Source organism: Heliangelus exortis, chromosome 1, assembly GCF_036169615.1.
Source record: "Heliangelus exortis chromosome 1, bHelExo1.hap1, whole genome shotgun sequence".
Classification (NCBI taxonomy): Eukaryota; Metazoa; Chordata; class Aves; order Apodiformes; family Trochilidae; genus Heliangelus; species Heliangelus exortis.
Genome location: NC_092422.1, coordinates 29,352,436 through 29,379,638, shown reverse-complemented (window position 1 = coordinate 29,379,638; position 27,203 = coordinate 29,352,436). Strand labels below are relative to the sequence as shown.

The 27,203-nt window shown below is 45.7% G+C and overlaps 1 protein-coding gene across 2 annotated transcripts; it reads right to left on the bottom strand.

The window, feature by feature from the left end:
* Window positions 1–564: 564 nt before the first annotated feature.
* On the bottom strand, window positions 565–26,698 carry LOC139791811 (uncharacterized). 2 transcript variants are annotated; one of them, XR_011724029.1, is made up of 4 exons: window positions 26,515–26,698; window positions 4,325–4,503; window positions 1,215–2,058; window positions 565–790 (listed from the first exon to the last, which is right to left on the bottom strand). XR_011724029.1 is itself a non-coding variant. In XM_071734395.1 (4 exons), the coding sequence occupies exons 1-4, from the start codon at window positions 26,684–26,686 to the stop codon at window positions 1,479–1,481; spliced, it is 621 nt and encodes a 206-aa protein (XP_071590496.1). In that variant the 5' UTR covers window positions 26,687–26,698; the 3' UTR covers window positions 565–1,478. The 2 variants fall into 2 exon arrangements, 1 of the variants encoding a protein (XP_071590496.1); XM_071734395.1 differs by having other exon boundaries at window positions 565–1,538; window positions 1,849–2,058.
* Window positions 26,699–27,203: the final 505 nt, after the last annotated feature.

Sequence of the window (27,203 nt, the reverse complement as noted above, 5' to 3'; positions counted from 1 at the left end):
TAGAATTTTCAGGGTTGGAAGGGACCTTTAAGATCATCTCATTCCAACCCCGCTGCCATGGGCAGGGTCACCTCCCACTAGATCAGGTTGTTCAGAGTCCTGTCCAGCCTGGCCTTAAAAACTTCCAGGGATGGGGCTTCCACCACCTCTCTGGGCAACCTGTGCCAGTGTCTCACCACGCTCATGGTGAAGAACTCTTTCCCCACATCAGACCTAAATCTCCCCTCCTCTAGTTTGAATCCATTCCACCCAGTCATATCACTGTCTGACATCCTAAAAAAGTCCCTCACCAGCTTTCCTGTAGCCCCCTTCAGATACAGGAAGGCTACAATAAGGTCTCCTCAGAGCCTTCTCCTCTCCAGACTGAATAACCCCAGCTCTCTCAGTCTGTCCTCACGGCAGAGCTGCTCCAGCCTTATATACATGGTTCTTCTGGGTCGTGGCACTGCAGAAGGCCTCTGCCCTCTGTTTTTGGACTCCCTGCCTATTAATGCTACCTGACAGTAGGCAAATAGTACCCCTGTTTGCCTGTCCATTTTTTTGTCTGTGCCTGGCTACTGAAATTCTCATTTTCATCTCCTTTTATCTGGAGTGAGACACACAGGTGAACTCGTATTGGGCCCAGACAACCTGCACTGGAAATTGTGCAGTTTTTTGGGTACACATCCTTTTTTGGGTAAAAACCTTACCAAAAAAAAAAGCCTAGTGAGCACTTCCAAGAGACAGCCACCAGAGATTCCTCCTGCATCAGCCTGAGTGTCCTCTGCCCTGGAGACAGGCAGTCCCAGATCTATGAGGTCAAAAAAAAAATTGTGTTAGGTAACTTCCAAAAAGGAGAGAGCACTAAGAGTGAAGAGAAAAAAAAAACAACACTTTTTTTTTATTTTCCCCACTTCCTCTGGGTCCTTACCAGAAAAATGAGCATTTCCTTACTTCCAACTTGTCCTTCCCACTAGAGTGCTAAGATCTACAGGGAAAGAGCTGGGTCTTGCTACAAATGGGTACAGCAAAACCAGTTCCTGATTTTGAGAGAGTGGGGCCTGGCAGGATCATTTTCTGACTGCAGAGAGGCATAACCCAGCTGGATGTTTCTTTAAATTCCCTGATAAACCATCAGGAGCTAGAAACAGCTCCAGTTTCTTGAAGATCAACAGGGATCACATTCCCCACTGAAAAGCTGCTCTGAGGTCACAAAAAGTTTACAGCCCTCCAACCTTAAGAGGCTTTGGCTTCTCTGGTGAAGACACAGTTTTATGGGAATAGAGCTTTTCTGGGATGAGGATGGCTTTCCCCTGGCAAGGCAGGGAACCAACAGCAAAGCTTTCACATTTGGGCACTGTTGGTTTTGCCCATGGGTGCTATATCTCTCAAACCTTTGAAAACCTCCTTTGGTTCCCAACTCTTTTTTTGACTTCTGCACTGCTCTTCAAGACATTTGAATGTCAATGCCACCAGGTGATTTTCTTGTGTGGAGCTTCCTAACGTCTAAGAGCATGAATGAGTTTGGTTTCATGAGTCCTTTCAGTACTGAAAAGGGCCTATAAGAAAGAGAAGGAGAAGCTTTTTAGCAGGTCCCATTGCAATAGGACAATTAGTGATGGTTTTAAACTGAAAGAGAGAAGATTTAAACTGGATAAAAGGAAGAGATTTTTTACAGTGAGGGTGATGAAAACACTGGAACAGGTTGCCCAGAGAGGTGGTAGATTCAAGGTCAGGCTTGACAGAGCTCTGAGTGACCTTTAAAGGCCCCTTCCAACCCCAACCATTCTGTGATTCTCTGCTGGGAAATATGCAGAGCAGCATATCAAGCAGAAACATTGCTTTGGGAGGAGGAGGTTTGCTTCTTACCTGAGTATTTATGTCACAGGATCCTTCCTTAGACCAGGTTTTGACTGGAGATTTTTGGAGGAATTGACTGACCTGGATATTGCCAATATGTGCTGGTGACAGTGGCATCTTGCTCTGAGAATTTGTCCTCTCCACGTGTCTTGTGTCTCCACCAGCGCCGAGCTGCAAGCTGGAAACTTCTGCTAGGGCTACATGGAGCAGCAACACAAACTGCCAAGAAAAAGCAACTCTTTGATTTCAAAGAGCCTTTTGGATGTCAGCAGCATGTATGCCCCCAGTTAGAAGAAACAAAACCATCCGTGCCAGTGTGCCTTGGCTGGAGCCGAGTGGACTTGAGAGCAGGAATAGCTGGATTTCAGTGGACTGTTAAAGTGCTGCAGCCCAAACCCATCAGCGTGGACCTGCTCACATACCACAGACCTCTGAAAAGGATCATCTGCATAATTACAAGGATCACCGATCTTGCACTTCCCCTATCAATGAACATTTTCCTTTTGGGTACATTATGTTCCTGCAGATTCCAACGATAAACTGCCCTAATGGTCTTTGCAGTCGTCTGATTTAGTTACAGAAAAATGTCATAGCCCTGAGCGGGAAAGGCAGCTCCCCACCACATGAATCTGCATGGGAACAGGGTGTGTGCAGCACGTTCCATCCACGGATAAGCTAATCCTTTCTGCAGATAAAAACTGCCAGCAAAATGCAGCCTGAAAAAGTAGTTACTGAGGTTGTTTGTATTTTAAAGGATGGATAAAATTTCAGAGCGATACAATCATTTCCTTGAAATACTTTCATCCCAATCATTTACTTCCTTTCGAAAGGTTTAATCTTTGCTGATTTTTTTTTTTCCCCACTGCTAAGCAGGGTGAGCAGAGATGGCCCTGGTCTGAATGGGGGGATGTGCAGCTACAAGACTGTGTTTTGTGATACTACAGGAGCACGTGCCCTGCCAGCTGGAGCTAACGTGCATAGAGGGGGGACAGCTAACACCCCACCAGCCCCTCCAGTAAATGTGGCATTGTGCTGGTAAATGTCTCATTGTGTTCATTCACAGGAGCCCTGCAGACAGCTAGGATGAAAATTCTTGTGTAAGCATCACTGCTCAGGCTGTGCCCATAGCTTGGGTCCTGTTGGTGGGCCACACCTGGCAGGCATGGAGTCAAAAAGGTGCAAAAAGGGCACCAAAGGCTCTCTGGGAGTGAGATGGGGATTTCTATTTCAGTGAACAACCCCATGCAGCACTACAGGCTGGGGACAGAGTGGTTGGAGAGCAGCCAGACAGAGAGGGACCTGGGAGTCTGGATTGACAGGAAGCTGAACATGAGCCAGCAGTGTGCCCAGGTAGCCAAGAAGGCCAATGGCATCCTGGCCTGTATCAGGAACAGTGTGGCCAGCAGGTCCAGGGAAGGGATTCTGCCCCTGTACTCAGCCCTGGTGAGGCCACACCTGGAGTCCTGTGTCCAGTTCTGGGCCCCTCAGTTTAGGAAGGACATTGAGGTCCTGGAGCAGGTCCAAAGGAGGGCAACCAGGCTGGTGAAGGGACTGCAGCACAGATCCTATGAGGAGAGGCTGAGGGAGCTGGGGCTGTTCAGCCTGGAGAAGAGGAGGCTCAGGGGAGACCTCATTACTCTCTACAACTCCCTGAAAGGAGGGGGTAGCCAGGGGGGGGTTGGTCTCTTTTCCCAGGCAACTCTCAGCAAGACAAGAGGGCACGGTCTCAAGTTGTGCCAGGGGAGGCTTAGGTTGGACATTAGAAAGAATTTCTTTACTGAGAGGGTGATCAGACATTGGAATGGGCTGCCCAGGGAAGTAGTGGATTCTCCATCCTTGGAGATATTTAAAAAGAGACTGGATGTGGCACTGAGTGCCATGGGCTGGGAACTGCAGCGGGAGTGGATCAAGGGTTGGACTTGATGATCTCTGAGGTCCCTTCCAACCCAGCCAATTCTATGATTCTATGAAGGCTGAGCTGCTTTGATTAATCACATGTAACTTTAGGCAAAACATCAAATAGCACGAGAGTTTCTATAAAGCCACAAAAAGCTGGCAGAGCTGGGAGAAGTGGTGAAAAATGAATTGTTTTTGCAAAGTCACATAATTATTTTAGGAAGGTCGGGAGCCAGTCCCTGGAAGACTCTACAGTGCAGAAAATAAAAGCCACTGAAAAAAATAAAGGACATTTCCCTGGCTTAAGTACTGGCTTGGGCTTCATAGGGGTATTCTCTACCTCTACCATGCCATGCAAGCTGACTTCTGGGGAGCAGATTTGCAAATGGGAGAGATTCAATCTGACTGCTCTGGAAATCAGTAAAGTGCCATGGGATCCAGCAGGGAGTGCAGCTCAGGTGGGTTTGTGTTTGTGTTTGAGGATCTGAGAGCCCTCTCTTCCCTGAGGCTGTCATGTTGGGTGGAGAGCAATATGGGGAGGCATAAAATGTTACTCACTGAACAGACCAAAAGAAAGAAATGGCTTCACCTTCTCCCTGAGCTGGCTGGACCCATGCTGCAGTGTCCAGCAGGTGAAGACATGATATCCAGGTGGTTTTGGCCATAAAACTTTGTGCAGCTGGTTTGATGGGTAGTGCCTTGCAGGAGGCATTTTAACTGCCCTCTTGGCAGAGGGAGAAGGCAGAAGAAGACGAACATGTTCCATTCCTAAATAACAGCAACAAGGGAATAGGGATTCATCACATTTGCTTCTAAGAGATATTGTAGGTTTTCCTGGCAGAGTTGTTCCTGTAAATGCAAGTTTATGTTGTAGCCTGGCATAGATTTATTCAGGGACAAAAGGAGAAAGAGGGGATTAATGCCTCCTGTGTCCCTGCATATTAGATATCAACACCTGTGCCAATATCTCTCTCAAGTAAAAGTAATGGCCATATTATATGCTCCCTCCCAAATCATTCAGGTGATTTGAAGCTGCTTACACCTATTTTTGGGTTGCCTGCCTGCCTAATGCTCCAAAAGCACCTAGCAAGCAGAGGTCTAGACAGAGAAATCAAAGAGAATCTAAAAGAGAAATGAAAAATAGGTGAGAAACCTGGATTACAGCAACAGAAAACTTAACAGGAATTGGTGCAGTTGGCATCAGGTTGGTTTTATGCTCACATAGGCAAAAATCCTAATTGGACTTGGGTTCATTGCTGGAAGATGGCACCTCCAGAAGCTGAGCAAATTGTACTTTTCCTGCTTCTGAGTAAAGAAACTGTACAGAGGGAGATGGAGAGGGCTTCAGGTGAGAAAGAGAAACAAACACAACTGCAACTAAAATAAATAGAAATGCAAACATACCTAGACAAGGGCTGATCTGAAATGAAATGTGAAAATCAAAGAGCACAGCTTGAGTCTCCAGGAGGGCCAGGCAATAGGTACTTAACCTGTATCCTACAGAGGGAACAGCAAAATAATTCCTGAAAAACAGGGGCTGCTTTTAGAGTAATTGTGTTGTTACAGCTTTGATAGTCTAAGGATGTAAATGAGGGAAAGCCTATGGGGAGAGGTAATAGCTGTCAGTAGAGCAGCTAAATACCATTGAGGAAAACCAGCATATAAAGCCTCTCTTCTCCACCAGACACTCATTGTGTGATATAAATTGCTTTAATATAAATTACATTAAGACAACTAGGTATAAGTGCCTGACAGGATGATGGGCTCTACACATAGGCCATAACAGCAGTGATTTGGTTGTAACATTGATGGTCTAAAGATGCAAGCCAGGGAAGTGTACAGGGAGAAATAAGATTGCACAATCTGTCTATCTATCTATGCAGCCAGATGCTGGATCTCTGGTCTATCATCTCTTGGGACAGAACCACATAAAGGTTTGTTGTTTCTATTCCAAGACCTTCTAGAATAAATTACACTAGAAATGCAAAATGAAATCAATAATAATATAAATGGGAGCCACAGCTCGTATGGTTTCTATCTCAATTTTTCATCTTCAATAGCTTTTTAACAAAGCTTAGCATCAACTCTTCCAAGCACGCTTAAAATAGGAACTGATCAATTTTCCCAGTGCTCAGTAAAACAGGTAACTTGCCTTATGTGTTTTAGCAGATGAAAAGCACTAACCCAAAAAGTGAAGAGTCCAAAGCCTCAGGGCAATCCTGTGGAAGAGCCTGAGACTGCAGCTGAGGCTGCCTAATTCCCTCCCTGCTCTTTGGTTATTTAGCCTCCCTCTCCTCCACAGACACAAACATAGGAGCTTGCACAGGGCTTGAGATCTCCCAGAGCCCTCACAATTGGCCTAAGTGCTTTCCTATATAAAAACCCAAGTGAAAACTCTCTGTTTATATTTCTGAAATTAGCAAGTCTGCAACAGAGAGGAGAGATAATTAAACCAGCCTGGGGCACAAGAAATCTTCCCTCTCTGACTTCTGATGAGACCTGACTAAGTCTGAGCCTTTGTCTCATTAGCCTCACCTTCCCACCACTAAAACACTATAAAACCATGAGGCAGGAATGTTATAAGGACAAATCCATGCAAAATTCAATGTTAGCAGTGTTAGTTTCAGGAACAGCTTGGCCAGCAGGTCCAGGGAAGGGATTCTGCCCCTGTACTCAGCCCTGGTGAGGCCACACCTGGAGTCCTGTGTCCAGTTCTGGGCCCCTCAGTTCAGGAAGGAGATCGAGGTGCTGGAGCAGGTCCAAAGGAGGGCAACCAGGCTGGTGAAGGGACTCGAGCACAGATCCTATGAGGAGAGGCTGAGGGAGCTGGGACTGTTCAGCCTGGAGAAGAGGAGGCTCAGGGGAGACCTCATCACTCTCTACAACTCCCTGAAAGGAGGGGGTAGCCAGCGGGGGGTTGGTCTCTTTTCCCAGGCAACCCTCAGCAAGACAAGAGGGCACGGTCTCAAGTTGTGCCAGGGGAGGTTTAGGTTGGACATTAGAAAGAATTTCTTTACTGAGAGGGGTGATCAGACATTGGAATGGGCTGCCCAGGGAAGTGGTGGATTCTCCATCCCTGGAGATATTTAAAAAGAGACTGGATGTGGCACTCAGTGCCATGGGCTGGGAACTGCAGCGGGAGTGGATCAAGGGTTGGACTTGATGATCTCTGAGGTCCCTTCCAACCCAGCCAATTCTATGATTCTATGATAAGTTTTATTCTGTGTAGTTACTTCAGTATATAATGAGGAGGTTCCGAGCACCCTAACTTAATGAAAAGTGCTCCTTCTCAGATTTTGCTTTTGTGCTTTTATCATCTCACTCATTTAAGTTTTTATCTTCCTCTCATTTCCCTGTGGCTATCTTCCATCAGCTTGGTAACATGGGTGCCATTACCTGTAGTTCGTGGCCTATGGTGACAAAATTTTTCCAGAAACCTCTTGATTTAATTAAAAAAGCTACAAAAACTCTTCCCAGAACTCAAACCAATTGCTTCTGAGGGAGATTTCTTTCAAAAAAATTAAATGGAAGGGAGGGAGGTAGGGAGGTAGGGGAGGGAGGGAGGGAGGGAGGGAGGGAGGGAGGGAGGGAGGGAGGGAGGGAGGGAGGAAGGAAGGAAGGAAGGAAGGAAGGAAGGAAGGAAGGAAGGAAGGAAGGAAGGAAGGAAGGAAGGAAGGAAGGAAGGAAGGAAGGAAGGAAGGAAGGAAGGAAGGAAGGAAGGAAGGAAGGAAGGAAGGAAGGAAGGAAGGAAGGAAGGAAGGAAGGAAGGAAGGAAGGAAGGAAGGAAGGAAGGAAGGAAGGAAGGAAGGAAGGAAGGAAGGAAGGAAGGAAGGAAGGAAGGAAGGAAGGAAGGAAGGAAGGAAGGAAGGAAGGAAGGAAGGAAGGAAGGAAGGAAGGAAGGAAGGAAGGAAGGAAGGAAGGAAGGAAGGAAGGAAGGAAGGAAGGAAGGAAGGAAGGAAGGAAGGAAGGAAGGAAGGAAGGAAGGAAGGAAGGAAGGAAGGAAGGAAGGAAGGAAGGAAGGAAGGAAGGAAGGAAGGAAGGAAGGAAGGAAGGAAGGAAGGAAGGAAGGAAGGAAGGAAGGAAGGAAGGAAGGAAGGAACTCCAACACCTACTGTAGATGAGATTCTGTATTCACAGAGATACAAACCAGAAGTTATTCCCAGTCAGCACAATTACAGCAGTGTGACATTGCTGTCACAGACCTTTTGGTTACAAGCTCGCAGACAAGAGCTTGAGAAGAAGGGTTGGTGGGGAGAAGGAAAGAGCTGGCTGCACTCCAAAACAACAGCATTAGGGGCAGAGGTGGGCTTTGATGTGCAATATTTGCTGTTCTCAATCATTGAGACTGAATTATTTCTCTTTTTTTCTTTTTTTTTTTGCAATGCTGTGGTAAGCCAAAGATGCCAGTGCAGTGGAGAGATCCCGCTTGCATCAGCTGCAGCAGTACCCAAGCAAAGGGCTTGGCTCACCAAATAGCTTCTCACTCCCAGAAAGTGAGATCTGTCTTTTTTGAGCTCTAACAAAGCTAACAAGCCCTTTTCCCTCAGGTAAAGCAAAGCAAAGGCAGGAGAGAAACTGGTAAAAGCACTGCATAATCTATCTTTTGGAGTGGGCAGTGCCTGGGAATGGAAGATAGCATCTCGCAGCAAGAGAGAAACAAGAAAACTTTATTTGCAGTGAGATATTTGTATATCGGCTCCTTAAAGCCACTGAACACAGCTTTCAGCTCAGCTTTATCCCTGCTAAAGGCAAAAGAAAGTAGGAAAACCCTGGAAAACCCCTCAGCCAGGGGTCAAAGCTGACAACAAAGCAATGACTGCTCAGAGTAAGGACCACGAGGAGAGGTATAGCAAAGCTTTTGGAAGTGGAGAGCAAAAAGAGCAACTGACTGGTAAATGAACAAATAAACAAGAACCAAACAAATCCCTGAATAACAAAAGAAAGAAACCAAGCCCAAGTTCTGCTCACTTCTGCGGGTAGCTCCCATGGTTAGACTCATTAAGTTAGAAATTAGGAAAAAATTCTTCACTCTGGGGGTGGTGATACCTGAAAATCACTGGAGCAGGTTGCCCAGCAAAGTTGTAGAGTGCCTCATCCCTGGAAGTGTTCCAGGCCAGGTTGGATGGGGCTTTGAACAACTTGGTCTAGTGGTAAGTGTGAGGTGTCCCTGCCCGTGGCAGAGGTGCTGGAATTAGAAAATTTAAGGTGCTTCCAACACAAACCATTCTATGATTCTATGAACTCCCATTATCCTGTCTAGGTGCACTGGTTTTGGTGCTGTGGGAAATGAACTCTTCCTGAGGCTCTGAGAGCCCAAATGCTAAGAGCCAAGTGCCTACTATTTGTCATCAGTAAAATGTCTGTTCATCATTAAAAACCAGTTTAAAGTATTCCAAGTAGAAGTAGTTAGCAGCATTTCCTTTGCACCATGAAGGCACGAGGGAAAAAATTATTGTTACTTCATATGTCTCTGTAAGTTGAGCCAAAGGGATTCAGAGGGAACCAGTTGTTCTCCTATTGTGCTGCTTGACAAACACAGAAGCCAAGGAAGACATCACTCAGACAATGTTAGGTACATGCAAATGCTCAGGATTCAACAAGCCAAACAGCTCCTGAGCAATGCAAGCCAGGAAAAGGGACAGAGGCACTAGTTTATGCCAGTCTGATGTATGGCATTCCTTAGGTCTGATTTTAAGGTGTATAATTATGTAGAAGTATCCCACCTACCCCCTCTGCCTTTGGCTTGCCTAGAATGTGAACCCCAGAGCAGAGCAAAGCCACGACTCAGAGACCACCAAATCTACTATGATGTGCATTTTGAAGAACAACTTGGGTAGTTCCCAGGAGCTGTGAGCAATTGTACAAGGAAAATCTTGCCACCAGTGCAAGACCAAAAGCATTTCCTGTTTTTTTTTCCAGGATTCTGAGGGAGAGAAGTTGAGTCCATCTCATACCTGAGAAGTGGGAGACCCTGATTTGTGGGGCAGTCCTTGCAGGGCAGGTTAACCCCAAATTTATTGCTCTTGAGACAATATGCAATTTTTTAATCTGTGTTTGCACCATCCTCAGGAAGATCAGACTGAAGGGCTTGAATTCATGACTGAGTGGTCAGTGTGGCTTCTGGAGAAGGACATGAGCAGGATGTCAAAGCTGCACAGAGCTGCAAAGCAGGCGCCTGCAGAGCTTCCCGTGTCATCTTGTGACACCACTCCTGTGCTGGATGGTGTTAATGGAGAGGAATGGCAAAGGCTCACTTAATCCCCAGCAGTAAATCTGCTCCTGTAATGCTGCCAAGGCAAGGTCTCACGCCAAGTGTTTGCTGCAGCAGTTCTGCCTTCTGCAGAAAGGCCCTGGCTGGGGCCACAGTGGGGTCACAGACATTATCTTCTCCTCCCATTTCTCCATCACAGCTCAGAGAGGTGGGAAAGAGGTACCTGCCTTGAAGTACAGAGCAGTACAGGCTTGATGGAGAGGTAAAAACCCCCAGAACTGCAGTCAGGCCAAGGGATTTCCTTCCAGAGGCCCTTTTCTTGCCCACCATCAGCAGTGGTGTGGCAGAGCATGCAGACACCTACTGCAGCCAACCAGCACCATTCACTAAGCACATTTGACATGGGAACATAAAAAAAAAAACAAACACCACATTTAAACAAGTGATGTTATAAACTTTAACGAGCCTCAGAACCACACTCAGTAGCCTTTTGTCTGTGACAGAAAAAAAAGGTGAGTTATTGATGTGTAAGGCTTGGCAATCAAAGAATATTTTGTACTATGGGCAGCAAAGAGTGAAGAAACACTGGCTGTGAGAGAAGTAAAACGTGGTGCTTGCCAAAAGGATGTGGGGAGTGACAGCCCTAATAGAACAATTGATACACCTGAAAATCATTAGATGAGAGCATAGTTTTGAGACAAATGATTAATTTTTAGCAGCACCTGCCACACAAAAGACTTGCACAGCACTTGAAGCAACATCATGGGCTGAACATGCTTTAAAAACAACTCCAGTCCAGCTGAAGGTAAGACCAGTTATAAATAGCAGCAGTGGCAAGAGAACTGTATCAAACAGGATTTCCACCATGCAGAGAGTGGCAGCAGTTGGCTGAACAGCTGAAAGGCAGAGAAGGCCAAGGACTGATGCTCAGTGACAGGGACATTACTGGGGAAGCAATAAGATGTGTTGTCTTTTGGGATTTAAGCAATGTGCAGCCTATACCTCGCTGGTTTAGTGTGTGACCTTGAAGAAGTCCTCCAGTGTGCTTCAGTGTTCTGAAAAAACAGTCTTTAGGAGAGTGCATCTGGAAAAGTTTGTAGAGCACGTTGTGATGTCTGGACAGAAAGAGGTTTGTGCTCATTGGGACTGAGAATTGGTTGGCATTTGAGAGCATTTATGAACACCTGTATTTATAGGTGACTGCCTGTAAGTAGAGCTGGAGCTTCCAGCAGCTCAAACAGCAGTGGGACAGCCCTGGGAGCAGTGTGGCTCTTGTTGCTCTTTCACCTTAGAAGCTGAACTAAAATCCAGCTTTTAGTGGACTGGCTGTAGCCCTTATACACAAACCTGCAGCTGAGCAGCTCTGGTGGTTGCCAGCACAGGCAACTGGGAATTTGATCCTACAGTTCTATCTTTCTCCACGCTCTCTGTCTCTAAGGGTATGATGCTTTGCCTGAAAAACCTCTGTGGCTCTCTCCAGAGCTGACTAGTTTGCACCCCAACAAATGCTTCATTTCTTTGCCTCTCATTCTGCTTGGCTTGTTGGAGGTGGGGGCCATAGGGATCCACAGAGTTCCCTGACAGACCTTTCATCAACCATCAGAAGCCACCATCCCACGTCACAGGCATGGACAATCCCACCTCCACTTCACTCCTTGTCACCAAGTGCAGATCATCCCAAGGAGGAGTTAAAAGGGTCACTTTGATTTCCTGAGACAGCCCATAGGTGAGGCACAGACTGCTGTATTGAACAACCCAGGCAGCCCTAATGTGAACTTCCAGAGAGGACCAAATGTGAGCTGGAGGTTTGAGCCTGACCCTTCTTCCTCCACTGTGATGCCTCTGCCCAGCTACTGCTCTCCACACTAGAGAGATGCCTGCTCTTGGTGTTACTCCATTTCCTAATGATCTGGATCCCACCCATTTTTAGTTAATCCTTTTTGTTCCTAGCCAGCAAAAGGCATGATGCATTTGGAATAAAATGCACTGGATTTCCTCCTGCACATGATGCTCTCACAGTGGTGGCATTCCCTGCCAGGGGAAGCAGCCCAGCAAACCTCGTGGCAGGGCATCACAGTAATCTAATCAGAAGGAGATAAGAGTCTGGATGAGCTTTGCAGTGTCTGATATGGATAAACACCAGGACAAAGCTTGTCAGCATTCAGGAGAGAATAAACCCAAGCATTTAGATAGCAGCACAAACTATCAACCAAACAATGAGAACTATTGAAAAGAGATATAATTGGTGACTCTCATTTTAAAAGCAAAACCAAACTCATTTCATCCATGTCTCTGTACTTACCCATTTCCTTTGGCAAGAGAAAAGAAGCTTCAGTTTGATTAGCTGACTTGACTGCACAAAACTCCGAGCTGAGGGAGCCCTTCTCAAGGACTAATTTATTCCAAAAATATAACATATTTTTCTGCTCACAGAATACCCCACAACCACATTGCATTTTCCTTACATATTTTTTCTTTGAATTGTTTTGGCACATTTTCATGAATTGTTTGTGAGTCCCTTGTTTGCAGTGTTTAATGCCTGGGATCTGAGGGGCTGGTTGGTGGCAGATGGTCACGTACATCACATGCCATTATTTCTGCTGGTCCCTGGCTGAGACCATCCTTCATTGGGACACATTCAGTGTCCTTTGATGTCAGTGAGAGCCTCTTTCTTTGACTTCAGTGCACTTGGGTGCAGCCCTTTGTTAGGAAGGAACTGGAAGAAGCCATTAGGAAGGAACTGGAAGAAGCCACTGGGCTTTCAGTCTCTCAAGCTGGCCTCAGATTTATTTGGGAGCCCAGCAGACATTCATTGCTTCCCACATGGGCCTTTCTCAGCTCCACCCCTTCAAAAAAAGTGAAGTTTTTGAACAACTATGGGAGTCAAATTTTTGTTTCCTTGCAACTTGTGTGGTTATGCAGACTGGTAAAAACTGGGCATAAAAGCATGGCCTGATGAACCTCACACTCTACACCTGTGTATTCATCACGTATCAGAAGAGTGAAGGTTGGATCTCATCACTTGGTCACAGAGTTTGCCTTTAATTTAATTTCAGCACTCTAAGACAAAATCCCTGCCTGCAGTTCTCCCCGTGGAAGTCCATAATTTAAAACTTCAAGACCCTTCTTGCTCACCAGGAAGCACAATGCTCCCCTCCCCAAAAGCCTACATCTCCTCATGTCCATCTCCCCAGTTCATGGGCACCCACTTCCAGGCACCTCCAAATCCACATCCTAACAACTTCAGGCCACGAGCTGCCCCAGGAGGACTGTGGGGAGAATCTGGCAAACCTGACTAAGCTGAGGTACTTATTTTGATCTCTAGCACTCATGGTGCTGTGAGGCAGCAGAAGAACCAGAAGGACTGACACAGAGATTTTTCTTTTCCTACCCCTCTAGGGAAGCACTGGGCTGGCAGCTCATTTAACTTGAAGACTTTCTGCATGTAAAAATACTGATTGTCTTCTCTTCAGAATCTGGTTTAAAAATAGCACTGCTTCAGGAATACATAAATAAGTAATAATTGGAGAGACAATATTAGAGCACCCTTCTTTAATTAAATGGTTGCTTGATGCATTTCTAAGCTCTGTTCTGCCTCTGTCTTCCTGCATCTCTGTACTTTTCCTGTTATGAACACACCTCAGCTAACTGCACCATGAATTTTCAAGCAAACTGGATGGCACAGAGTAATAGGACTATTAATATCCTAATTGCTGAGCTGCACTTGGGACTAGCCCATTCTTGCTCAGACACAGGAAGAAATAACATCTCAGACATGCTGCTAAGCAGGAACAGCTTCAATGGCTGTCACTGCCTCCATTTGACACCTGGCTTGCTAAAGAACACAGACAAAATATTCTAATGAGAGGGTACATATATTTTACCTCTCAACCCACATAGCATTTGCTAGGCACAGCCAGGAATATAATCCTGACTATTCAGAGCAACCCCTCTTCTGGTCCTGAATGCCACTGGAGGGTGAGTAGAAAGGCCATGCATTTTTCTTTGTTGAAGTGCATTCTTTGTGTAATCCCTGGATTGGGTCAGACTTTTTTTTAGTATCACAGAAGTGGGGAATGGAAAAGACACATGACATGAGGCCAACAGTTCACCCCATCCCCAAGCAGGATTATTGCCTCTGTTTCATTTATTGACTCTGTTTGATCCACTAGGGCTTTATCTTCTCCAGTTTGAAGTCACGTAGCTTTTGTTCTTCTCCTGGGCTGCTATTAAAAAGTATAACTTAATGAAAGCTCCCCAGTTTCAAGGGTCTTAAGCTTCTCTTTCTTAATTTCACTCAGCTACTCATGCTGTCCATTTAATGGGTATTAAATGCTTTCCTTTGGGTTTTAGGGAACCACTGACGACTGTTTAGCTCCTCTGTACATACTCAGCAGTTCTTTTTTTGCTTTCAGGTCGTTGTGGCACTGGGAGTCAGATTTCCCCAGCACATCACTCTTCACTTCCCATGCAGGTTTGTGAGCAGCTGCCAAAGAATCAGAAACTGAGTGCTTTGGGTTTTTCCCTGAGTGAGATGAGGGAAAGGACAGGAGGTTCTAGCTAGAAAAATGCAAGGGAAATCACAGCCTTTGGCTCTCTGGTTGGTTTGCTTACACACTTGCTTTTTGGGAGGGAGAAAATGAGTAGTTTATGTCCAAAGATGGCTGGTTTTCATCATTCATGGACTTAAAACTTCCCTAGATCCTGTTCCCAAAGGACAACTTAAACTGTGTGTAACATGATTTTGGGGCCACACAATGGTATTAAAGGCAAATTTTGTGTCTAGAGTAGCCCTGGGAGGACATAGATAGTTACGTGGTGGAGCTGAGAAGCAGATGCTTCATGGGAGCTCACGAAGTGCAGTGTCTAACTTGTTATGGCAGAACATATCCAACCTCCAAAGCCCTTTGGTGGCTGTAATCCTTCATCACTCCAGTTTCACAGAGTAGTTGGTTTCTCCTTCTCCCCTATATGAGACCAACACCCACCAGCCAGGTACTGCTACAGCTCTAAAACAGCAGACACCACTTCAGCCTCAGGGGGTCCTCATCCTGCACGTTCATGCCAAAGGTTTACACAGTGCCATTTGGGCAGATGGGACCAGCCCTATTTGATCCCACCACAAGCCCACGAGGTGCTTTGGGGCTCTGCAGTTGGTCTGTCTTGGGAGCTTCTGAAAGGCCAGATTAGTCAGGTCTGTGTTAAGATTTGCTCAGATAGCCTGCAGAGATAAGCTGCTTTAAATCCCATATTTAAATCCCCTTTGAATTTACAGATGACTGTTCTGAGTTGTGAGGCACCTTGGTTTTGTCCTCTGTGGTCTGACCTCTGCCTTAAGATGACACTCACTTGTTACACAAGTGTTCCACTCCCTTTTGTATGTTTTCTTTTGGATTCCTTTTAAATATGCAGAGATATTCAAGAGGTGAGCTGATGTTCAAGAGTAAACATAGGTGTACATTTCAAACTACACCTCCTAAAGCTATCTTGAGTTCTTTCTAATCTCACCCAATTTGCTTCACTGCTTTTGTGGTTATAAACAGGAATCTGCCCGGTGCCAGATTCAGGTGAAGAACAAACACTGGATGGAAAAGTTGATGTGGGAGGGGGAATCACATGGAGATACTTTTATATTTTCTCAAGCTCTTCTGGGCTCAGGAGGACTGAGCAGACAGGAGAGATACAGCATCAAACCCACTGTGGGGCCGTGACAGGGCTGGGAAGGAGCTTGGGTGCAGGAAAGATGCAGCTTGGGGAAGGCAATTTTCAGAGGAAAAATGAGGTGGATTCATCTGCAAGCAATTTTTTTCAATTAAAAAGAGGAAGCAGAGATACCGCCTCATCCGCTTTCCTCCTTATTTTTAAGCACTTGAAGTGGAATAACTTTAGGGGAACATTTTCAACATTCAGAAGTGGTTCTTCTCCATTACACAGGGTCTTCTTGTTAAGTTGCTTGAGGCTTTTGTGGCAAGAGCATTATTCAAATAACAGTGGTCCCGTCTTTTATCAATTAGGGGAACAATGGCAGATTCATCTTTCACTAATCCCTTGTCCTCCCCACAACTGCTTGAGATGCCCATTCACAGAATCTTTGTTTTATTTACGTGTTTGTTGGAATGGCAGCTGTGGGCTTGGAGCAAATGTCTTTCCAAATCTGGGACATTTTTGAGCTTCACAGTGGGAATAAATGACAGACTTCAAAACGAAATATTTAGGAACAGTGCAAGAAAAGTTCTGTTCAAAGTTAGAAATCTCATAAATGCAGTATGAGGTATCAGCCATGCTCCACATGTGCGTGCCTTTAAGGACCTCATGGGGTTTATTGTCCTTCACAACTGACAAAAATGTGGCCGGATGGTTGTTGAGCCTATGTCCAAAGCTGGCAATGGGAATTTTGTCACTTCCACATTTCACTTCCAGACTGGGTGTAAAGACTGTGTCTGACTGTCCTACAGAAAGCAGGATGGTGCCAGTATTGCAGGCTATGGGCACTTCTTCACATATATGAAACATGGGGTTTAGGAGCCACTTGCCAGCTCCCAGTTTCTCTTGTGACAGGTCCCAGTCCCCTGCCATGCAACGTCACACCAGGGATATCTGGCACTCTGTCTGGGTGCAATTCCCAGGATCAAAGACCATCATTGCATACAGACCCAGTAACAAGGAGAAAAGTCATCTCCTGAGTGCACTTTTGAATCATTTTCTTCCTTCACAGGCCATAATTAATTGTGCAGGTCAGCTGGTTTGGAGACAAAGTAATCAGAAATGATGGTTCTGCCATTGCCCCTGAGCAGCTCCTTCATTTCTTGCTCAGAGAAATTCTCTTCAGTGATTCTTTCCCACCCTGACTGTTTTTCCAGACAGATCCTTACTGATCCCAATGCAGCCACCCAGTAAACACTGCTAGAAGCTGGCCAATGTGTGGTAGTACTTAGGTACAGAGCAGTCCCAGCATCATTGTAGTGCTATTTCAGTATCTCTGGCTCCACTTCTAGCCCAAATCAGTGGGTTCATTTGTGAACAAAATAAAAAGGAAGAGAAGGTCAAATAGACTTTTACAAGCCATGGAAAGAGTTTTTATTTGATACCATGCTTCATGCCTTCAAAAGGAAGAGGCCTAAGGTCAGGAGGAGAACAATGCCCAATAAGCAGTTGGCTCTGCAACCATCTGATTACATTGCTACAGGCTAGGTCAGTGAGATGTTAAATAAAAATAGCTTTAAAGCCTTTAAAATTAGGCTTCTGTACAACCCTACCCAGCTTTGCTGACCTAATGTAAGAAATGTGAGCCACTGCAGATTCAAACAAATCCAGCAAACATGAGCCACTGGGACAGAATGGAAACCAGGAGTCCCCCAGCTTCTCAGTGTTTCAAGCAGCAGCTGCAGGTAGGACTGGAGGCAATGCAGGAAGAATCAGATGTGAAAGTCTGGTGTTTGGTGAACTACCTGGGACTTTGTCAAGCCATCCCACCACCTTTCACCTGCAGAACCAGAGTAATGTAAAGCTACTGAAGAATCCACAGGGAATCCAGACATTTGGTGAAGAAAATTGATAGAAGCCTCTCAGAAAGTGATGGGAGGTTTCTCTTGTGAGTAACACCTGGTTTGCTAGCAACTCAGGTCAGGTCAGAGCAGTGGTCACAGACTGCTCCACAGCAGCACGGTGTGGCAGGGCAGGACTGATGAAGAGGATGAAGAAGAGGGGGTGAGTGTTATTTGGCCTTGTAAGTGAGAAGCATTTCTGTGTTTGGCAAGCCTGTACAAGCCAACATTCTGCCTGCCAGGTTGCTTTTATGCAGCATGTGGCACCTGAAGACACAAGCTGTCTGTAGACCTCCAATAGGCTCCTGGCAAAACATGAGTCTAAGCAAAGGGGAGGCCACACCTGGAGTCCCGTGTCCAGTTCTGGGCCCCTCAGTTCAGGAAGGAGATTGAGGTCCTGGAGCAGGTCCAAAGGAGGGCAACCAGGCTGGTGAAGGGACTCCAGCACAGATCCTATGAGGAGAGGCTGAGGGAGCTGGGGCTGTTCAGCCTGGAGAAGAGGAGGCTCAGAGGAGACCTCATCACTCTCTACAACTCCCTGAAAGGAGGGGGTAGCCAGGGAGGGGTTGGTCTCTTTTCCCAGGCAACTCTCAGCAAGACAAGAGGGCACGGTCTCAAGTTGTGCCGGGGGAGGTTTAGGTTGGACATTAGAAAGAATTTCTTTACTGAGAGGGTGATCAGACATTGGAATGGGCTGCCCAGGGAGGTGGTGGACTCTTCGTCCCTGGAGATATTTAAAAAGAGACTGGATGTGGCACTCAGTGCCATGGGCTGGGAACTGCAGCGGTAGTTGTTCAAGGGTTGGACTAGATTGAGATCAAGGAGGAGGTCCCTTCCAACCCAGCCAATTCTATGATTCTATGATCTTATGAAATATGAAGTCCCAGATCTCAGGCTGAAGCTGCTGTGCAGAAGGGGACCTGGTAGCTTGAAGGCAGGGGAAGGGGAGCAGAGGGATTATTATTGGGTTCAGCTCCAGCTGAAGCCTTAACGCAGGCATGGACTGTGGCAGCTGGATCCTGTTTCAGCACGGGCTGTGAATCCAAGGTGAGGCACTTGGCCTCATTTACGACACCAGTAGACATCATCCCTCACAAAAACGTGCATGTGAGATTTGTGCAAAAACATGCAAGGTATACCACTCAGGAAGGAGGACATGCCTAAGGCTCATAGAAAAGAGTAGAGTGATTGTTCTTGCAATGTAACAGTCCAGATGAGTACCTGTGGGCAGAAAATCCTTTGGAAAATCTTTTTGTTTGTTTGTTTGGGTTTTTTTGAGAAAATCAGTTTCCTTCCACTGGAAAGCTAAAGGTACTCAAAGAGCTCAGAGCCTCTCAGACTCAGCAACATGGTGTTCACATGTGCTCCAGCACATGCTCCCAGGGGTATCACACACCAGATTTTCAGTTATGGGTAACTAAAGATAATAGAAATGCTTCTATATTTAGAGCCATAGATGAGGCACCTCACAACTATTGAGCAGTGCAGGCTCTTCTTCCCTGCAAATTAAGCCACTTGTCTGCCTAAGGAGACATCAGCTTCTGACACCCACAGTTAAACTGTGAAGTTTCTAAGGTTTGTTAAACATCCTTTCACAGGGAGGCCAGCACAGCAGGATTCAACAGGCCATCTCCTCTACAACAAGATTATCACTAATGAGGATGTGTTACCCTGCATTTCTCCAAATCAATTATAATCTTGTTCTTTTTTGGGTCCTTAGCTTGGAGCAACTTGAAGTCATTGCAGTCTTCCAAAGATGGATGTTCAATGATTTCAGAAAAGAAAAAATTAGCTCAGTTTCAAAGCACTTTATAATGGATTACAAAAAACAGAGGCATCTTGAAAATGTTTGCTATCATAAGGGAATGGTCTCAATCATTTTCTCACTAGAATGCCATTGCATGGACTCAGTTCTCAAAGAATGAGAGGTGCTGGGACTGGTGAGTGGTTGCCTAACAAACATTAGAGAAGCACAGTGATTTTTTATTTAACCTCAGGATCAGCTCTTCAAAAAATCAGCTCTTCAAGGCTTTTAAGAGACCACATGAAGACTGGAAGATGCAGCCTCTGTCCTCACCACCTGAAGGGCTACTGATGTGGTAGAGCTTCAATTCAGATAGGAAAACAGCTGCTGGGAACCTACTTCAGGAAAACAATAAGGACTCCAGCAGCTCCTGGAGGTGCCTGAAGTGAGTCCTGTCTTCAGGAGGGTGCTTCAGACAGTGCTGCCTGGTTTTAAAGACCCTTTTTCTCTAAAAGCTCTGTTCCTGCAGTAGTAAGGAGCTGAGGTTATCACCTTGTTCATTAGTACACTGGTTCAATGATGAAGGAAGGGGAAGTAGTAAAGCCCCTGGGTGCTTACCACAAGTCTGGCTGAGGATTCAGTACTGGAGTCCCCATGTGGTGCCCCCCAGAGCCAGTGAAGGCAGAAGCTTCATATCCAAATGTAGGTACCAGAGGCTGCAGAAGAGAGACATAGAATCATAGAATTGGCTGGGGTGGAAGGGACCTCAGAGATCATCAAGTCCAACCCTTGATCCACTCCCGCTGCAGTTCCCAGCCCATGGCACTGAGTGCCACATCCAGGCTCTTTTGAAATATCTCCAGGGATGGAGAATCCACCACTTCCCTGGGCAGCCCATTCCAATGCCTGATCACCCTCTCTGGAAAGAAATTCTTTCTAATGTCCAACCTAAACCTCCCCTGGCACAACTTGAGACCGTGCCCTCTTGTCTTGCTGAGAGTTGCCTGGGAAAAGAGACCAACCCCCCCTGGCTACCCCCTCCTTTCAGGGAGTTGTAGAGAGTGATGAGGTCTCCCCTGAGCCTCCTCTTCTCCAGGCTGAACAGCCTGAACATAGCCCAGGGCTGCAAAAAACACGAAAATCAGACTCATTTTTAACAAGAAAATGCTATTTCTGTATTGCACAAGAGTCACACAAATCATGTTGAGCCTTCTATGATTGGTATGAATATGTTTAGAGTCGCGTTTCAGGAGGGGGCAAGAGAGAGTCCCAGGACTGTGGGAGCCCTTCTACTTATAGCTCTGAATTAATTCTAATTAGCCCTGGAAATGGGTCTCTCTGGCTCTTTGTTCTCTGAAACTGTGCTTTTCAGATGCAGGCTTCTCAATTAGCAGCTAATTATGATGGTCTTGCCTCCTTGCGGCTAGAGGGGGTATAAAAAAACCCCAGCCCCTGACAGCTGTTGGAGATTTGCCTTCAGCTTGAGCAGCAGAATTATTGATATCCATTTCAAGGGTCTTTGGCTCCTCTCCATAAATCCCTCAGACCCGAAACAATGTTATTTGGGACACTACTGAGAATTATTTGATGCCGTGAGCTTTGGAAAATACATCATGTTTCCAACGCTCCCCAAATGCAGTGAAAGGAAAAAGAGCCAAGCTGTGTCTGTCTGTCTGTGCCTCCTCTCCTCTTTTGGAGCAGCAAACCCCAGCATGTTTTGAGGGATAGTTAGGTGTTCCCAGGCTGTGTTTTGCTGTCACTAACCTTTCAACAACTCTCATTGGACAATGATTCAAGTAGATCTAGGTACCCTTAGCCTAGATCCAGATCTAGCATCCTTTATGCCATTGACCCCAGTTAGGTCAGGTCCAGCTTGGCAGCCTATTGCATGTCCAGCAATGAACCTTTTTAACCCAGTGATAGGTACATTCGGCTCTGGCATCCTTGAATTTATTTCACTGCATCTTGAGCTAACTGGTAGTACCTGTAACCTTCTGCAGGAATAAATCCCAGAAGTTCACTAATTGTGCAAGAAACAGGCTTTCTTTCAACTGTTTTAAGATGATCTCCTAGTACAATCAGCATTTTTACAGCTTTCCCTCACTTTCAAGCTGCATACAGTTTTGTCTGCATGCAGGGGGAGAAAAGTGTTCTTTTGTTCCTTATCTGTGCAAAATGTATCTGCTGGAGGATGTGACAGAACCATAATGGCATCACAATTTTCAGCCACTTGTGGATGTGCAGTTGTTCTCAGATAACTGGAAATTCCGTCTGCTCAGCAGTTTTCACATTCTTCTTGTATGACAGCTTCACTTTGGGTCTTCATGGAATAGTTCCTGTCTGATATTTCTTTGCTAACACCAGAGGTGGATTAGCAGTACTGGGAGGATTCTGTGAGGGTACTCTTTAAAGATAAAATTTCTTCATAGTAAAACTAGAGATAAGACAAACCCCAGCTTGAATCAGCCCCCACTTTCCCCCACTGCAGATCCACATCTGGATGTGAACTTCATGCAGATGCTAATTATTTCCATGCTGCAGTAGGCGTACTCCCTGGACTCAATTTCAATTCCAACTAAATCTCACCTCCTCAGTCTAAGCATGGATCTGGGAAAGACAGATCCATGCTTAGATAACAACATATCATAGAATCATAGAATTGGCTGGGTTGGAAGAGATCATCAAGTCCAACCCTTGATAACTGCTGCAGTTCCCAGCCCATGGCACTGAGTGCCACATCCAGTTTCTTTTTAAATATCTCCAGGGATGGAGAATCCACCACTTCCCTGGGCAGCCCATTCCAATGCCTGATCACCCTCTCAGTAAAGAAATTCTTTCTAATGTCCAACTTAAACCTCCCCTGGCACAACTTGAGACCGTGCCCTCTTGTCTTGCTGAGAGTTGCCTGGGAAAAGAGACCAACCCCCCCCTGGCTACCCCCTCCTTTCAGGGAGTTGTAGAGAGTGATGAGGTCTCCCCTGAGCCTCCTCTTCTCCAGGCTGAACAGCCCCAGCTCCCTCAGCCTCTCCTCACAGGATCTGTGCTCGAGTCCCTTCACCAGCCTGGTTGCCCTTAGGTACATAACTGCACCTCTTTCCACATATATAAAACACAGCTATCAAAACTTGTTTCCACACTGCCAGCACTTGGGAAATGTGGTGTATACGTTACTGCTATATCATCATAGCTCCTGGAATGTTGTAATTTCTTTCCCAGTGCAAAAAAATCTATGTCCTGGAGGAAAAACAATAATTTTGAGACTGCATAAGGTAAACATTTGTGCTATCAAATAATCTCTATGAAGATTTCTAGCATTCCTCTTTCCTGCGGAAAATTGAAAGGATCACAGCAGCAAATGAATGTAATTTGGATGGTTTAGGCTGGACTGTGTGTAACTTGTCATCAGCTATGTATTTTTGATCAGATGGAGTGGTTGAAGATAGGAAAGTACAGGGAAAAGTTGTCCAGGGGGACTGGAGTTTGCATCACTGCAGGGCTTAAAAAACAGGTTAGACAAACATCAGTCAAAAAGTATTTGATGTATTTGATCCTGCCTCGAGCAAAGAAAAGAAGGAGATAATTTCCTGAGGTCCTCTCCAGGCTAATTTATGGGATTCTATAAAACAACAACAAACTACCAAAGTAGAAGTCTTTGTTTTCATTGCAGATAGCACTTCTCCAGTATATCTGCTAAGCAAATTTGCCAAGTCTGCTGTCTCTTATAGCATTGACATGCTATAAGAAAAAGAGTAAGTGGCTTTAAAAGGGACAACATAAAGCATCCAGACAGGGTCCTGCAACCAACAAAGCTTCCCTAAAGTTGCAACGTCAAACTATTCATCCTTGGAAACATAATTCTAACTGGTGGTAACAGTGGAAAAAACAACAACAAAGGGGAAAAAAGAGGGACTAATGAGGAAAGGGAGGGAGGGGGGGTAGGAGTGAGATGAAAGGGAAAAAGGGGAAGGAGAGGGAGAGGGAGAGGGAGAGGGAGGAGGAGGAGGAGGAGGAGGAGAGGGAGAGGGAGAGGGAGAGGGAGAGGGAGAGGGAGAGGGAGAGGGAGAGGGAGAGGGAGAGGGAGAGGGAGAGGGAGAGGGAGAGGGAGAGGGAGAGGGAGAGGGAGAGGGAGAGGGAGGAGGAGGAGGAGGAGGAGGAGGAGGAGGAGGAGAAGGAGAAGGAAAGCATGTGCAGTGGTCTGTAGCATTCTTAATGCTACATTTTCTAAATTACCACATTACAAGCTTTTCCAAACAAACAAACAAAAAAACCCCAAAACACTGAGATCTTTTATAAAACTCAGTGTTGCTACATTTCCCATATGCTCATATGAAGCCACGTTCCTCTTGCTATATTTTATAAATTTAGGTCTGTATTATGCTCCTCCTCCCTTGCCAAATCCCTTTTAATCTCCCCAGTTGTTACAGAGCCAGCCTTACCATTGAGCACTAAGGAGAAGTTGCCACCCCTTAGAAGTCACCCTCCCATCAGCTGAGCTTTAATTGCTGATCTTAACTCAGGCTTTCAGCCCCTTTCAGCTGCAAAGGAAAACACAAGTGTTTAAGTGAGCCTATTTCATCTGGCAATTGAGGCAGGCTGAGAGCACACACATGGTTAATTAGGATGGTTCAGCCAACAGGCAATAACTCATTAAGCTGCAGTAACTCCACTATGTTTGATCATGTGCTTTGTGCCCCAAGGCGATTCATAAGGAAAGCAGTGAAGTCTATTTATCCACCATCTCAATTTCTCTCTCCCTTTCTGTCTCTTTCTTTATTTTATTTTTTTTTTTCCTAACCACAGAAAATCGTGGTTAAACCACAGAGGATAATTTCTGGACACAGAATAGTTCACCACCTTCCTCTTTTTTTTTGGCAGACTAAGCCAGCTTGGAGATTGCTGTCGTGTCTTCTTTCAGCCTTGCCTTCCCCAGGCAAGCTACAGATGCTTTTTCTCTCCACACAGACACTGTTTTGCAGCCTCCTTTCAGCCCTGCTCTCCTCGGGGCCGTGGCCACATCTTACCCAAGGTGTGATGCCAGAAAGCAGTCCCAGTGATCCAGCTGCAGGGCTCATCCCTCTGTGCCTGACACGCACCATCCCTGGCTGTCCAACCCAGCCAGGTGTGCTTCTCCCTTCCACAGCTGAGTCATGGCTCCATCCCAACCTCCAGCTTCCCTCCTGGCAGAGCTGCTGCCTGGTTCCTCTCTCCCACCATGTGCCCACGGGGATGATGATTTCCATGTAGGTGCAGATTTGTGCTCACATCCTCGTTGAATCCCGTCCTCTTCATTTCCCGACTTATTTCCTCTAATTACTGAGATCTCCTGAGCACTAGTCCTCTCCTCCCTAGTGCCTCTTGCTCTTAGCTGAAAACTCTTAACAAAGGAGCTCTCTACCCCTTCATCCAAATTATTAGTGAAAATACTGAACAGTCCTGAACCCAGGACATATCCCTGGGGATACAGCTCGATTGATCTCTCCAGTTTGACAGCGTTCACCTGTAACTACTGAGTACTCTCAGTAATTTCATCTAAACCTTTTCCTTTTGATTTTCTCATAAGAACACTGCTCTGAAAGGGATGATATTGTAGCTACAGGGTCACCCTATTACACGGGCAGTAAGAAAGCCTCTATTTTAATAGTTAATGCTAAGAATTACATGTATTACATGGAGAAGTACAAACACGATGCTACAAGTATTACATGTAGAAGGGAAACTGTCACCCATGTGTTAGACCTGGCTTCAGCCAGTTTCTGTCTCTGGAGGATTAGGATGTGACCAAATGCCACAGACTGCCTGTTGCAAACCCATTTCAGCATTCACCAAAAGCATCTACTGAAGCAAATAGGGTGATGGGCAAATGGGAATAATTTTATAATAGTAATAATTTAGTAATACTTGGGAATCATTTAGTGTGACAGTTTCTAAATCATGGGCTTCCCAACTTCCATGAGGTTTGGATCAGGGCCGTATGAGTTCAAATTCGCTTTCCAACTCCAAATATAAGGGGAGAGCAATCTCCACTCCTGAGCAGGGAAAAGTTGCTGGGCTTCAAATTTTACATCAAGGTGGGCTGTATGTTTTTATACAGGGGAAAGGAGGTCACCCTATTTAATTCCCTTGTGCTCTAGTAACTTTGCAATTTGCCTGATGAAATATAAGAAGATTGTGGGTATCGAATTCAGATATACTGAAGCACTTCAGGTATATTCAGATATACTGAAGAGGACTTCTTGTGCTTTTCACATCATCCTGGACAACAGAAGCATGCAAAAAAGGTGCCTAAACACCAGTTATATTGCATGGCATGGTAATAAAATATTGCTCACTTAACCAAGAGCCTTTGAACTGCTCACTAGAGGAGCCTTCCCCTCTCCATTGATTTTTATAGGCAGCCTAGGGAGATTATGTGCTTAAGTTAGTCATTTAAACTTAGATACCCAGAACAAACACCACAGACTCTTTCCCCTCCTCCCTCCCAAAATAAATACTTCATGATGCTATAAGATCATTCTCTTTCTGAAAAAGAACCAGTACCACAAGAAAGAATTGATGAGAAAAGAACTATTCCACTCGCTCTTCAATGCCGTGGTTGTTTTTTTGTTCTTCTAATGACTGAATGCTTAATAACTGAACAGGAACTGATGCAAATGAGGCAAAGGCATTTCTGACCACTGGCCGAGCGCTAACGAGAGGCTGAACTGTAAAATCAAGTCAAAATATTTTTTCCGTGGTTCCCAGTGGAAGTCAAAGCAAACTCAGATTTGTGCTTCCTCTCTCTCGGCAGGCGGCTTGGCGCCCCTTCCACTGACCTCGAGTCCTGCCAGGAAAGCCCATCAGGAAAAGTACCACTGGCAGGAAAAGTTGCACCAACATTTGGAAAAGAGAGAATGTGCTGAGCCTCAAATGTCCTTCGAGTCTCCATAAATCACTCATAGAAAAGAGCGGGGCTTAGCTGGGCAGCACATTGTATGCCCAAAACTGGAGCTGAAGGGGGACCTCCAGAGTTGCTATAGAGGGATTCCATCACGAGGAAAAGAGGCTGAGCACACAGCGAGGATGCCCTGTCACAACAACATCCTGTCCTTGCACAGAGGAGAATGGCTTTTGAGGGAATGACAGAGCTTTGGATCTCAGCTCGCCGAGGCGAGTTCAGGCAAGTTCAGGCTCATTGCTTTTGTGCCATGGAAGGTTTGGGTTTGTTACGAGATCGAACTCAAAAGAGCCTTGCCAAGTTTGAAAGTTCATGATGTTTTGAGCAAAGAAAGGAAGCGTCTTACCTCTTAGGGAGGCCAGTCCCTCCGTTATGAAACAGGCTAGGAGTTCTTTAGCTCTCCCTCCTAACGATGAATGGAAGATGGCTGAGGAACAGTCTGCTGAAGAGGCAGAGCTGCCCTTCACAACTCGAGAGCGAGGGCACCGCGGAGTTGCTCCTCGGAGTGAAATTCCCATTTCCCGGGTTTGCTTTTTCTGCTGCGAGCGAGATAAACATTGATACAGTGCAGAACAAACAGAGTCTGCTGTGAGGCTCATCGAGGGATTACTGGCTACTCAAACAGAAGAAGATAGGCTGGGAATTAAATTCGTATAACCTCACATCTTGCCCTGTTGCTTACAGCTCTTTCTTGCCCTCCTCTAACTCTGTCTTGATGCCAGCTGGGCATTTGCCTCTGTCCCAGAGCCTCACTGCTCTGAAACAGAGACTTCCTCCAGCCACCAGCCTTAGTTAGTAGCAGGCAATTTGCTCTGGAGTCAAATATCTCCCCATCTTAAATAGTTTGTGTCCTTCCTTTGGGATTATCTTCATTACTTTGATTACTTTGATATCAACCATAGCTCCTCTCAGCCTCATTTTCACTGAGGAAAGCAAGCTAAAGCTTTTTATTCACCTTTTTTCAGTTAGGCCTTTTTTTTTTTTTTTTTTTTTTTTTAATCCTTTAGACCAATTTTATATCTTTACCTGCACTTG

Excerpts from the sequence above, each read along its gene's own strand:
- LOC139791811 (XM_071734395.1), bottom strand. The coding sequence starts at position 26,686 with ATGGGAATTTCACTCCGAGGAGCAACTCCGCGGTGCCCTCGCTCTCGA. Across the intron at positions 4,504-26,514 it reads GGGACTGGCCTCCCTAAGAG|GAATGGAACATGTTCGTCTT; the intron begins GTAAGACGCTTC and ends GCTGTTATTTAG. Across the intron at positions 2,059-4,324 it reads CCAGCCAGCTCAGGGAGAAG|TTTGTGTTGCTGCTCCATGT; the intron begins GTGAAGCCATTT and ends TTTTCTTGGCAG.